Source organism: Psammomys obesus, unplaced genomic scaffold, assembly GCF_907164565.1.
Source record: "Psammomys obesus unplaced genomic scaffold, mPsaObe1.curated_primary_1811, whole genome shotgun sequence".
Lineage (NCBI taxonomy): Eukaryota > Metazoa > Chordata > Mammalia > Rodentia > Muridae > Psammomys > Psammomys obesus.
The window spans coordinates 10,005,455-10,019,898 of record NW_026596095.1 but is presented as its reverse complement, the minus strand read 5'-3'; the positions used below and the strand labels follow the sequence as shown (position 1 = coordinate 10,019,898).

Below are 14,444 nucleotides of genomic sequence, written 5' to 3'. Positions count from 1 at the left end.
AGATGGGTCCGGTCTCTGTTCTACCTTCCTCGTGATATCAAGTAACGCAATGATATCAGGTGCTTTGTCAAGTATCAAGAGCCGTCATGCAAGCATGAAGAGGATTTATGCCCAGGAGGGTCTTGAGAAGTCTTGCTTGTGGATCACGTGCTGTGCAAAGCTTTGACATGCATCTCAGTGATTCTCATTGTCCACATGGAAAAACTGAAGTTTGAAGAGGCTGAGTACCATACCCAGAGCCATTCGCATAGTCAAATCATGGAGCTTGGCTTTGATGTTTGGTCTACCGCACCCTAAGGTTAAACTTGGAGCATCTTCCCTTGACTGTCTCTGAAATGTGCACCTCTGTGCCCATGCTGACCTCAGGGTCTGACTTATTACTCTAACAGGCTAATTACTAAAAAGCAGCATGCTGTGCAGATAAAAAGTCCCTAACTTTTGAATCTATGCAGCTTGTGGTATATTTTAACATGCCTTCCTTCTTGCCTTGATTAACGTGACTCTTGGGCTTCGGGTGAGTGCAGAGAATTCAAGTTCTGTCTGCAAAGACCTTGGAAGAGAAACTGGACCCCCCACAGTGAGCTGCCCCTACCTTCTGCAGAGGACTCACCCCTTCCCCTTCTGCCAGGATGACTGCTTCAGTAGGCCTACACATGACCTAGATGGGTAAACTGGGGCAGATGTGGGCTGGCACATAGGGCCACTGGTGATAGATGCTTGGTCCCTTAGACCCACATTACCTTAGGATGTGGGAGTAAAAGCAGAAATTCCACAGAGAGGAAACACTGCACGGGAGGCGTGATGATGTGTCACACTGGGTAGGAGGAGGGGACTAGTGACCCAAGACAGCAAAGGGGAACTGCTACATATCTTTGCCCCTGAGCATCTGAGCAGGGGAGAGGGCCCAGAGGGCTTATTTTAGCAGAGAAGGTACATGCCTCCTTTTCTGTCAGAATTGGTTTGTATTAGGGAGACAACGTACCCTTCTTCTACTTCCATTCCCTCTGCAGTAAGTCCACAACACCCACAATGCTTTGGATGGCCATGAGGAATCAAAAGCAAAGGCCCAGGCTGACCCATGCATATAGCAGAGAGAAGGCCAGAATCCACAAGAATTTGGGTCCCCACCATTTCAAAGTCCACAGGTTACTAACTGAAGGTTTAAAAGTGTTTTTTTTTTTTTCCTTTTCTTTATCTTGATCTCAAAGGGGTCAGGAGATTCTAACTAGCATCTGGGTTGTATTAACTGTCATCCTTATCTCTAAGTACTCTCTGCTACCTATCACTTACACAGACAAGCATGAACCAGAAGCCTGGAAGAGAGGACGGGAGATGACAGTGACATGACAGGAAAAAAGAGACCAAGGGTGTGGGAGGTAAACTTTAGGGGAGAAATCTGCCAGTCTGGCATTGATAAGAATCCTGATTTACTCAGAATGTTCCTATCCAGCCAAATCAAATTGAGTTTCTCACCCACAGGCACCAAGAACACAGAATGCAACACTTGGGGCTCTGGCACTGGGAAGGATTGAATGGCTGCTTTTTACTCTTCCTGTAGATTTTTTTTTTTTTAAAGATCACATCTAGGGAAACAAGGAACAGGCCACTGGGTCCAGCACCATACCTACAAACATAGAGCCTGAATCAGAATCCTCCGTGACCTTCAGAAAAATCTGTTGAGACATGAAGAGAGAATTTGGTTCAGGCATTCCTACTTCCAGAAAAAATCTAAACCTAGTTCCATTGTACTGCGCACTGTTTCACCACGGCAAGAAAGGCCATCTAACTATATGAGAATGCAGTCTTCTATAAACGCAAGCACACGGTGACCACAGTTGCAGAAAACATGTATACATGTGGACTGAGGTAGGAGGAAGCCAGCTGAAGACGGACAGAGTGGCTACACCGGGTGGGGGGATTAGGGCCATTGCTTTTTGTAAGATTTGGCTTTCGGTTAGGCATTCGAAAGAGCTGCCTCTCCTGGCACTAGACAGAGACCCAGAGACCTCTTGCAGTCTCCGCCTTACCTCTTCCAGGGGAGTGTCAGAAATTCCAAAGCTGCTGAGCCCCAGGTCAGCCAGCGTCTCCTCCAGCTCTCTGAAAAGGCTGGCATAAGCTCTCTGCTTGAAATTCTTGTTTGGAAGGAGGAAGATAAGTTCTTGACCAATGCATTCCACCAACTTTGCCTCTGGAACATGGTGGTGCACCAAATCCATCAGCTCCTTCACGTCTCCTAGGGCAGGACAAAAAGACGGATGTCAACTCTGCTCAACCTGTTCTAGAACCTGGAAGACTGTGAGGTCTCCTGGGCCTCCTATTCTCTTCTACACCCCACTTCAGAAAGGGGCAGATGGCCACCACCACCTCCTTTTCTTCCTCTCTCTACCCATCTTCCCTCCTCTTCTCTATGTGTGTGTGTGTGTGTGTGTGTGTGCACAAAAAGTCAGAAACAAGATCTCAATAGCACAGGCTGGCTTCAAAACCTTTATATAGTTGAATTTGATCTTGAACTCCTCCTAATCCCACTACCTCTGCCCTCAGTTGGATCAGAGCTGTGTACAAATATACCGCCCTCGTGGTTTTGGTGTATGTGTGTTTCTGTTTGTTTTGTTGTTGTTGTTGGGACAGAGTTTTACCCTAGATCCCACCTTGGTATGTAACTCCGTTTGGTATGGCCTGGGCCTCCTGAGTGCTGGGATTAGAGGCATGAGCCACAGAGTTGGCTCTCGGTGCCAACTCATTTCTTTTAGACTTGATATTTACCAAATCTATTTTTAGCTTAGTTGACTCTGACAAACATACTCCAGGTGGCTCACTGTGTCACCTGAGGGAGGGCCGGTTTCTTCCTTTGTTCAGTCAAATGTGCTGTTGCCTCAAGGAATGTTAAATTGGGTAAGTCCTTTCCTAGTTCCTCATCTGTGAAACGGGAAAATAACTGTGCCCACTCCGAGACTATTTGTGCGGATGTTAATGTACACACAGCGCTTGGAGTGGTGCCTGGCACAAAAAGGTTTAACTTCTTGGAGAACTACACTGCTTTCGCTTGGGCTGTATCTGTCCTCTCAAACAGACCAAGGCTCACTAACCAGCGGCTGCAGCAAAAGGAGGTTGAGAAGCCCCAGGAGAGAATGACGTTGGCACCAGGAGTGGGGTGGGTAGCACAGAGTATCTACTTGATAACTTTGAGCAGTCAGAACCAGATTTTATGGACAAGCCTGTATTAGTTTGAAATTGAAAGCCTAACTTAAAAAAAAACAACAACAACAAAACAGAACACAAGTCTCGCTCTGTAACTCAGGCTGGCCTTGAACTCAAAATCCTCCTGCTCTAGCCTCCTGAGTGCTTGGATAATAGGTCTGTGTTGCCCTAATCCCAGAGAGCATTGCTATTCAAGCCAGTTTTCTCAAAGAGTTAGTATCACTCATGGGAGTCTCCTCTTTCTTCAAAAATGACGTGGTTGGAATATTTCACAGCTCCCCATTGAGATCCTGTGCAGAGCTATGGAAGGCTTCTGTGTCACACCTGCAAACTGTGTGATTGTCTTTAGTCCTCAATGATCTCATACTGAGACCGGGGAGTTCTTCACTGAAGGAAATAGCTCTGCCCCAGTAGCTTGTAGGGGTCACACTCATTGTTCTCTTAGGAAGGAAGTGGGACCCAGTCACTGGATTCCCAGGAATTGTGTCTTAGTTATGGACCAGTCCTCAGAAGTGTCCATCTGGCAGGGAGGTCTGGGAGTGTGTGTGTGTGTGTGTGTGTGTGTGTGTGTGTGTGTGTGTGCGCGCGCGCGCAAGTGAAAAGCCAGCCAAGGAGGTAACTGGAGATGAAGGGATCTCTCCTTCCCAATTGGGGGTACAACTTCTTACTTCCCACCATCACAGCATGCCCATTCTATACAAAGAAAGTCTTTTCATAGAAATAAATCCATACTTTAAAAAACTCATGTCAGCCACAGATTCATTCCGACTTGATGTTGATGGACTGGCAGCAATTAAACACATTAGTATTGACTTATTTAAAGAAAACATCAGTGTCTTGACAGAGATTCCAAGGAGACATTTTCAGCAGCGCAGGAGGTTCAGCAAGATGAGCAGGACACGAAATCCAGAGACACAATACACAATACAGAAATGCTTTCTGTTCAGCACAGAGTACACAGAGAACGGGGAGTAAATGCTGGCGCTGGGACTCCCAGCACTTCCCTCGGGTGTCTGTTGTTATTTGAGGGAGGGTCTCATTGTGTCAGCCTAGAACTCCAGACTGGCCTAAAACACAGAGAGATCTGCCTACCTTTGCCTTTCCTGGGACTGAGGCTATGTGCCAATGTACCTGCTGCCCCTGCCCCCCCTCCACTCAACCCTACCCCCCCCTTTGCTGCTGCCAGGTTTTAAGCACAGGACATTAATATTGTAGAATTTTCTTGTTCTACTTAGTAGATTCTTAAGGTTTAGGGGGGAAATGCATTAAATGGGAAAGTGTCTTTGACAAGCACACATTTTCCTCTGCTCATAAAGCTAGGTCAGTACCTAAGTTTAGTTTTGCTTTTACATAGGATTTTAGAGCATGTGGCATTCCACTTGCAAAGGCATCCTCCCGAGAGGCCTGGAGGCGGGCACTAGCCGAGAATGGAAAAGAGTTGTTAGTAAGCTTTTGGGACCCTGAGCTCTGATCTGACGGGTGAACAATTTTGTGTGCCGTGAGCTTATTCCCTGTCTGTCTCTGGTGACAATGAGAGGCCTCTGCCAGGCCTTACCTTCAAAGGGAGGCTCAGTGGGGACATGGCCAGCACTCGGAAGTGTGTGACACTGCACGAGGATGTCATGCATCCTTTCTACCTACAAGCTCACCTACAGTTCTCCAGAGGCTCCCCGGAAGAGGCGTGCAAAGATGGAGAGATGGCTCAGCAGTTAAGAGCACTCACTGCTCTTCCAGGGGCCCTGGGCTCAGTCCCTGGCACCCACACAATGGCACGTAACTGTCTAGTTTCAGAGGATCCAATGCCTTCTTCTGGCTTCGGCAGGCACTGCGCACTCACTGTCCGACATGGCTATACACCCATGAAATAAACAGTCACTCCCATAGAGTAAAAAGGATAAATAAACTACTAAAAAGAGAGAGAAGCAGAGGGTGCCTTGGCACACTCCGAGGAGTGGACGTGTCCACCTCTATTAACAGCAGAACTCTATGAACTAAAGCTCAATACAAGTAAGGACGGGGGTGGACACAGATGGGATTCCTCATTAAAGAGAGGGCTCTTAGGTGTATGACTTTAAAATCACCTTAAGAAAGAAGGAGAAACAGGCTCAAAGAAAAAGATGAGCAACTGCCTCGCATTGGGCTCCAAAGCACGCCGTATGCTCTCTTCACCCGAGCACATCACAACAGAACACACCCAACGACATGGGAGATGCTCATTGAGCCAGAACTCAGATTCAGTCTGCTCAGCCCTTACCATCCAAGGCCTGTTCTTCGTCCACGTGGGCTGGACACCTGGTAGAGAAACCCTTTGATGCGCAGCTGCAGGCTCCCTACAACAGGCAGACAGAAATGACTTCACGTGATACCCATCGCTTCAACAATAGCATCTTCATGGTGCCAGCTGCTGTCACCACCGCTCCGTTTGTCTCTCATCACCAACTGTGGCCAACATTTTTTTTTCCTTCTTCACTGTTTAATTTACTAATTCATCTGAGTGTTTCGAGGGTGTAGCTGCTTGATTTTTAACCCAGAGGGAATGTGAGTCAGGCAGAGAGAGAGAGAGAGAGAGAGAGACAGAACCTCAAAACATCCCTTTGGGTTGTCATTAATCATGCGGCAACTAGAGAGACATTCTGCTCCCCTCCAAGAGATGACATTCTGCTCCCCTCCCAACCCTGGCGGAATGAGGCTGTGAAAATATATCAGGACAGGAAAGCCCACTGTATCCACTTACACCAGAGGCATAAATAGCACCACAGCAGAACACTTTGAACAATCTGAATGTGAGGGACACCTGTTCTCAAGGAGCCCAGGAAACATTCATGGCACTTTATGTCATTTGTCTCCGCTGCGTCCCTGCGAAGCAGAAGCCTGTGCCATCAGCTTCATTTTCCATGTGAGGAATGACAGCAGCAAAGAACAAAATCACTTCCTCGGGATGACACGGTAGACTAAGCCTGGTTCTGAGGACACACAGTGGTCTCTGTGTTTGCCCCCCACCCCCACCCCGTCCCCACATCATTTTTAGACTATGGTTCCCAAGGATGTCTTTCCTTAGACTTCATTTACCACTGGGATTCGGGTTTAATTGGGGACCATGCGTGTTTGAATGAAGGAGCATCGGCTTAAAGAAAGCAGTCTAACCTTGAGGGGCACGGTGCTCTCCTGGTACACCACACCATATGCTGTTTGGACACTGGTGTGTAATACTTCGGGTTATTTAACATTAGTTGCATCTAGTGCGCTTTGCGGGGGCATCTCCGTGTGATAATTTAGAACACAGTTACTGAAATCTGCAGATAGTCCCAGAAACAAGCTGATTCTGACAGCTCAAGGTCCAGTGGGTAGAAATGTCGAGAATGGCGGTCCCATCCTACCTGCCCCTTCTCACCCAAGTCGGGCTTCTTCCCTCGGCAGACACGTACCTCACAGCCACCTCTTTGGCTCTGGATGTTTTTCATCTTGCGAACCAAGGTCAAGTAGAAGCCTGTGCCAAAGCAGTTCTTGAGGAAGAGTGGAGTGCCAGAGCAGTAGAGCTTTCCCCGGGAGATGATGGCGATGCGGTCGCCGAGGAGGTCTGCCTCATCCATGTGGTGGGTGGACATGATGATGGTTCTGCCTGTGAGGAGGAGGTCAGGGTTGTTACCAGGCAGGCCCTGGATAGGATGTACAGCAACCTCCAGGTTAGATGGTCCCCAGAACTAGGAGGTAATAATAAAAACAAAGCAGCTAATTCTGCAGCAAGCATAACGGCGTAACGGTGATGACAGCCAATATATCCTAGCATCCTTCACACTGTAAAGCGCTGTCCATACAGTGTCTCTGCACTGAGCCTCAGGCTTGATTCAAATAGTTTCACACATGTGGGACACTAGTCTTGACATTGTTAAACACCACCCTTGTGCTTTGTAAGAACAGACACCGCACTCTCTCAGTAAACGGAACTGCTATTAAAAAGAGGTAACGCTTTCAGCCTGTAAACCTGCAGTGAGGGGTGTGAGGAATACAGGCAGAACAGAGGAGGGGCCTCTCCAGGCTTGCAGGGTGAATCACACTGCTGCTTTACCGGCTCTCCGAGCTCTGCCTGATGCCACTTCTAGATGCGAATCCTCCGGAAGGTGCTGGGAACAGACCTCTGGCAAAGAGCTCGTTTTAAGGCATTTTTATCTGCCACGGCCTTCCACTCATCAGATCACCCAGCCCCTGTTGCTAACACCTGACCTCAGGTGGTCGGGCAACGGCTAGGCAGCTTCTTGGGATACCTTTAGATCCCGTTAGCCAGAGGGCAATTCCACTTCTCTGGATTGGAGCACTACAAGGAGAAAGAAGTTTTTGTCTTGTCGAGACAGGGCTTCACGTAGTTCTGGCTTGCCTTGAACTTGCTGTGTAGCCGAGACCAATCTTGGATTTCTGATCTACCTGCCTCTAGCTCCTGAGTGCTGGGACTGTACTCGGTCTGGTTTATGCGGTGCTGGGGTTGGACTTGGGGCTTTGCGTATGCTTTGTAAACACTGTAACAAGTGAGCTACACCCCCAACCCAACTTTCTAGACTGTTTCGGCAAATAGGGCACTTCAGACTCTCAGGAAGCTTTCACTTGAACTTGGATTCACTGATAGTCTCGGGTGAGTGCAGCACATGGCTGGTAGAATACATAGCTGTAAAATGCTAGGTGTGAGCAAGCGGGATTCCTGGAAGAGCCTCAATGGCAGCATGGGCTCCTGAGCGACTGCCCTCACCTGAGCGGTACTTCAGGAGCAGGTCCCAGATGGAGCGCCTGGAGTAGGGGTCCACCCCAGAGGTGGGCTCGTCCAGGACCACCACCTTGGAATCTCCCACAAAAGCAATGGCAACGGACAGCTTCCTCTGCATGCCACCTGGAGGCAGAAGGAAGGGAGAAAGGAAGGAAGGGAGATTAGAACCTATCACAGACACCTAGGCGTGGAGAAGAGAAAGGCCCAGGGCTGGTGGCATACAGAGGCTCTCTAGATCTAGCTACAGTTTGATACTGCCACCTTCGATATGCCTACGTTGTCGGAAGCCACAGTGGTACCCAGGGTTCATCAGTGCAGAAAGGCCTCCTCACACCTGGTCATCTGCAGACCGTACCGTTAGCTTCACAGAAGTGTTAGGAGGACGCCCGTTCTGAGGCCCTACCCCAGTGGTTCTCAATCTGCCTAATGCTGTGACCCTTTAATACAGTTCCTCATGTTGTGATGAAACCCCCCCCACCATAAAATTATTTTTGTTGCCACTTCGTAACTGTAATTTTGCTACCGTTCTGATTCATATTAAAAGGATCTGATATGCAGATAGGTGACCCCTCACAGGGGTCACGACCCACAGGTTGAGAACCACTGTCCTACCCCAACCCTCTGCCAAGGTACATTGCAAGGCAATGGATGCTCCATATGTGGCCCTGTCTCCTCCCAATACCAAGCACCTGAAAGGTCCTGAGCTTCCTCATTCCTCTTGTGGTGGAGGCCTGTGTCTTCTAACATGGCTTCCATCTCCAGCTGGGCCTCCTCCCAGGACTTCCCTTTCAGCTGAGCATAGAACAAGATATGCTCAGCCACTGTGAGGCTGTGGGAGCCAGATGAGGAAAAAAAGCAATGGGCTAAGCAATCCCCCTTTAGCAATTTATCTTAGGAAATAAAGACGAAGGTGAAAACTTAGCAGTCAAAATTTTCATCATGGTATTATTTATGATACAAAAGTGAAACAATCAACCAATACTGCCCGAAGATCTAATGAGAAAGATTACTTAAATAGTTTGTTCCAACAATGGAACAGCATATAAACATTAGAAATTCCTTCTTAAAGGAATATGCAATCACATGGAGAGATATTCAGAACACCTTAGGTTTAAGAAAGCAATTATGGGGCCGGAGAGGTGGCTCCAGTTAAGAGCACTGGTTGCTTTTATGGAGGACCTGGGTCTGGTGGCTCACAACTGTCTGTGTTTCCAGGTCCAGGGTATCTGATGCTGTCTCCTCAGGCTCTAGGAACACATTAGCGCCCAGAAATATACACACAGGCAAAACACCCACACGCATAACAAAGTAACTCAAATTCATTCACATTCTTAAAAAGTTGGGTTACAAAATTGTACATATACTTTTACTCTCCTTTGTCATTTTAAAAAGTCTCTGTGCAGGTCTACACATGTAGAGAAGTTTCTGAAGAATTGAATCTGGAAGTGTTGACAGCGATTAACCTCTGGGTGGTGAAATGACTGGTGATGTTTTTTTTTTGTTGTTGTTGTTGTTTGTTTTTCTCTTTTGTATTTAGGTGTCTTCTCCCCTCCACCCCCCTCCTTCCTTCCGTGATGACAAGAACCAGGGCATAAAATATGTTTCAATTGGAAAGAAATCGAGAGTAGAGAGAGAAAGAAAGAAAGAAAGAAAGAAAGAAAGAAAGAAAGAAAGACAGACGGAGGGAGGAGAGGGAGAAAGGAAGGAAGAGAAGGAGAAGGAGGAGAGAAATGGAACAAGAAGGGAAATGAAAGAAAGCACAAGCATATATGTGAGGCCAGTCTCTGGCACCAGGAGTCAGCATGGAAAGGGGATAGCATCTCTTCTTTCTGATTCCTGCCAGGGGAAGCAAGAAAGATTATCAGAAAGAAGAGGCTGTCCCTCCTCTGGTTTGGGACAGCTCAGCTCTGATCTCCAGGAGCACCACCTCATATTCGGGGGAACAGTTCTCACGAAGGCAGGACCAGGGTTTTGAAGGCAGAGGACAGACAAAAGCATTGCTAAGTTGGGCTGGAGAGAAGATGTGTGCTAGGGGCAGGGGCGAGGACAGGATACAGGTGGCTTAGGCTTACTATTGCTGTGATGAAACACTATGACCAAAGCAACTTGGGGAGGAAAGGGTTTATTTGGCTTATACTACATCATCAAAGGAAGTCAGAACAGAAACTCAAGCAGGGCAGGAACCTGGAGGTAGGAGCTGATGCAGAGGCCGTGGAGGAGTGCTGATTATTGCCTTGCTCTCCATGGCTTGCTCAGTCTGCTTTCTTATAGAACCCACGACCACCAGCCTAGGTATGGCACCACCCACAGTAGGCTGTGCCCTCCCCCATCAATCATTATTTAAGAAAATGCCCACACTTTCTTAATGCCCGATCTTATTGAGGCATTTTCTCAATTGAGGTTCCCCCACCCCCACCCCTTCAGTGACTCTAGAATGTGTCAAGTTGACATAAAACTAGCTAGCCCAACAGGGGTTGTTTCCAATATTTTTGCTGTAGATGAAACCCAGAGTAATGAACATGCCAGGCAAGTACTCTACCACAGAGCCCCCCCCCAACCCCCGCCCAGGAATACCTCAACTCCAGTTCACTTACTGATGAAACAGGATGTTGTGTTGAGGACACATGCCCAGACTCTGGCGTATTGCATCCAGGCTGGTTTCAATGTCTTTGCCCCCAATGAGCACAGTCCCTGATGTTGGCGGCAACAGACCTGTCAGGATGGACCTGGCAAACACAGGATTAAGTGGCAGAAGAGAAAGAAAGTCTTTAGGACCCAGTAAGGGAGGAGGACAACCCCAGGGTTAGAAGGATGCTTGTAGATTCCTGCCCATCTCTCTATCAGACCCAAGCGTGCAGCAGCTGAGGGGACTAGAGGTTTTCCACACGGGGTTTGTTTAGCACCAGCGCCTTCATTCAGGCCCTAGTGCCCAGGACCACAAGGGCCTTCTTTCTCTACTTTTATTTCCCCAGGGCTCCCAGGCCAGTATCAAGAGCCTCAGGGATTCCCAGCCTCAGACACCCCATTATCACTCAGCCACCCGTGTGGTGGTCAGTTGTAATGCTCACTGGGAAGTCTGGTCCCTGTGGTGTGATGTGGCCAGCTATAGCGGTCACTGCTTTGTTTTATCCTTGTGGTCAGTTGTAGTGTCTGCTGTGAAGGCCTGTCATAGTGGTCATTTGGTGGCTATTGATGTGGTCAGCTGTTGTGGATACTGTCAGTCACTGTTGCGGTCAGTTAAAGGGCTTTGGAGCAGAGCCCTCTGTTTTGCCTGGGTGAGCAGCCTGGGCTGTGGAGAAGTCAGTTGTTGCCTTTGCACAGGAGATGACGGTGCGCTGAGCAGGGAGTCTCCTGACTCAGGAACTACTACTAACAATTTCAGTTTTTGGATCCCAAACTTTAAAAGCCCATAATAATGTTGTGAATTTTTTTTTTCTTCCTTTCTTCAGTAACATAATGACTTTCACCTGCTTGGGTAGTTGGGTTAAGTGAGTCAAAACGCACTTTAACACGGCACCAGTATGAAGTGAAACTTAAAAATTCCCGGGGTTGGTCAGCATTGTGTTTCAGCTCCAGGGGAAGTTGGATTTTGGCACCGAGTGATGTAATGTGTTTGTCTTCAAGAGGTCCTGGGGTCTTGGATGAAGCTTCCTGTTCTCTTAGCACGTGAGCTAGCAAGGAGATAGCCCTAAGCTGCCACACCCAGCTCTGTCCCGAGCTCTGATAAAATCGCAGGCTGAACCTGGACTTGAAGCCGAAATCTTTGTTGATCAGCCACTAGAGGGAAACAGTACCAAACACAATGGCACCAGGCCCGCATTCCATTCACGTTGAAAGGCCCAAGAGCACATTCCAGAGCAGGGTGTACACCGCTGTTCCTTCCCGGGGCGCAGTAAGCCAAGGATTTGGTGGCTGCTGTCACGCGGCTTGTTGACCCCCCAAACCCCTCCTCCACCCGCTCAGAGGAGGTCTGCGCCGGAACCCTGACATCCTTTTCTCAGCAGGTGGCGCTCGGGGCCCTCCGAGGAGCATAGGTCTGAGACCCACCGCCCCAAATCTTCCCGCGCTTGGCTTTCCGCCAGGCAGGCGAGTCCACTCCACTGTTCTCAGAAATGTAATCAACCCCCATCAGACATCCCACCCCCACATTGAAGAAGCCTACCAATTGTTAGGAAAAGGAGCGCTACTTAAAAACAGACGTGTTCTACAGACCCCCCGGCATGGGTCATGACTTTATCCTCACTGTGGTTGACGGTGAAGTAGGAGACGGGGTTAAGAAGAGGACTTGGGGTGTTAGACACACTTACACTCTTTGAATGTTCCTCGCAGAAAGGGGGCAATAAACTTACGCTACCTTCCCTCATTACTTCTTATATTATTTATATTAAATAAAATAAATGTGAGTGGGCTTTGCATTTTATGTCATGCTTATTTTTTGTTTGGTTGGTTTTTGTTTATTGCGGCAGTTGTGGCAGCCCAGGCTGTTCCAGACAGGGTCTTACTATGTAGCTCTTTCTGGCTGTCCTGAAACTCGCTATGTAGACTAGGCTAGCAGAGAACACAGAGTTCACCAGACACTGCCTCCCAGGTGATGGGATCAAAAAAGGTGTGTGCCAGCCGCTTTGGTGATTTGGAGACCAGAAAAATAGTGTTTGTTTGTTTGTTTGTTTGTTTGTTTGTTTGTTTTCATCAGAATTCAATGGAGAAGAGCAGACTGAAGTTATTAGGGAAAATGAAGCCAGGGAATGATGGATGGGATGGGATGGGATGGGATGGGATGGGATGGGATGGGATGGGATGGGATGGGATGGGATGAAGACAGCCTCTTTGCTAGAGAACTCACAAGGTGGTCGTTTTCCCTGCTCCGTTGTGTCCCAGGAATGCGGTGATCTGATTCTCATAGAAAGTGATATTAAGACAATCCACAGCTGGCCGGCTACAAGAATCAAAAACCTTTACCAGGTTCTTCACACACACCCCAGGCACCAACCCAGGAAGCTCACGTTCGAAGAAGGAGTCTTAGAGGGAAAAGCACATTGTAGAAACACAACATCAAAATAGCAAAAGTAATAACTGCATCGATTTAACACTTATTATGATTTAGGCACTCCTAAATCATAGAATGAATCTCCTCCTCATGCTCTTTCTACTTAGGCTCCCGGAGAGTCCACTCTGCCTCATCATGGCTGGACCCTTGTGCCAGTGTGAGACTAAATCAGAGCCTGTGTGCCCCTCTAATCCTCACCACCACCACCAATATGCCTACACTCAGGGATGAGAAAGCTTAGAATTAGTTCAAAAGGGAAAACAGAGCAGCTAAAGCTGGGGGGAATCTTAGGTACCCTGCCCATCAGCCCAGGAATGATTAGGTAACTTCCACTGCCAGGAAAGGCTTTTGATGGTGGCAATGAATGGGCTGTAGGTTTGTAAACCTTGAGTGAAGTGCAGTCAGCTCTGCTAGACTCTTTCCCCTTAGTGCACTTATTTTTGTCTTTCCTTATAGCTCATATCCGCTTCAAGTCCCAGTGACCCAAGTCATTGTTCTGGCTAAATCCTCGGAAGTCAGCACGTTCGTGCAACTCCCTTGGGATTTGCCAAACAAGGGCACAAACACACTACAGGCCTGGGATTTGCTTTCTCCAGGAAATATGCACTAATGTCTGGGTTGTACCATTCATTCCCCTGTGTTCAGCTGGACATCAGATTTAACACTAGTCAAGAGAGGGAGTCAGCTTCCTGGCCTTCCTCTCACCCCTCATATGCACTGCTTAAGCTCTGTAGCCTTTTGCCTTGGTTCTGCTCTGCTCTTTTTTTTTTTTTTTTTGAGGGGTGGGGTACCAGTCATTCCTTCTGGGTGCTCTGGATCCTCCATTTCCTCTGTTAAGGGTTCAGTCTTTTCCAGGGCCCTTTCTTCTCTGGTCGAACAACCTGAACCAACCAGAAGCCAGAAGCCAGTGTTACTCTTCAGTAGAGCCAGGAGAGGGGAGGAGGGTTAGAGGGGACATGTGAGTGGGACAGCCCCCTCAATAGGTGAAGCCAGCATTGCTGCTGTCTGGCCTTGACCTGCTGCCAGGCCATGAGGTACTCACATCTGACTGAGCCATCTTCACCAAGCCCAGGGGGATTTTATCACTGGAGTCTCAGAGCTGGAGAGTTTTCATTTACTCTGTTGTTTGTTTGTTTGTTTGTTTGTTTTAGAGGGAGCTGGGAATCAAACTCTGAACTCCCTGCAAGCTAGACAAGTCACACTCCCAGTTCTCACCTCTTCCTTTCAATGTGCCAGACAAATTTTAAAAATCTACTTTAGAATTAAATTTGGGTTAGGATTAGAATTAAATTTGGGTTTTTCTTTAGCCTGCTATCTGGTCCTTTTTGCTCCAACCTGAAACATGTCAGCCATGGGAACCTTGCGCAAAAATCTATAGTGATATGATGGGTAGCCAGCTTAAATCAGAGTTTGATAAACAGCTCCCTTGAGAAGACCACCTATTTG

At 48.0% G+C, this 14,444-nt stretch overlaps 1 protein-coding gene across 1 annotated transcript in view; it reads right to left on the bottom strand.

The window, feature by feature from the left end:
* Abca4 (ATP binding cassette subfamily A member 4) overlaps positions 1-14,444 on the bottom strand; it is a 121,729-nt gene that overhangs the window by 36,285 nt on the left and 71,000 nt on the right. The window contains exons 18-26 of the mRNA XM_055628198.1: positions 13,790-13,879; positions 12,795-12,969; positions 10,546-10,677; positions 8,641-8,780; positions 7,937-8,074; positions 6,624-6,817; positions 5,453-5,528; positions 2,028-2,233; positions 1,625-1,673 (exon numbers count right to left, since the gene is read on the bottom strand). Of these exons, the coding sequence (XP_055484173.1) occupies positions 1,625-1,673; positions 2,028-2,233; positions 5,453-5,528; positions 6,624-6,817; positions 7,937-8,074; positions 8,641-8,780; positions 10,546-10,677; positions 12,795-12,969; positions 13,790-13,879 (1,200 nt within the window). The remainder of the gene's footprint in view (positions 1-1,624; positions 1,674-2,027; positions 2,234-5,452; positions 5,529-6,623; positions 6,818-7,936; positions 8,075-8,640; positions 8,781-10,545; positions 10,678-12,794; positions 12,970-13,789; positions 13,880-14,444) is intronic.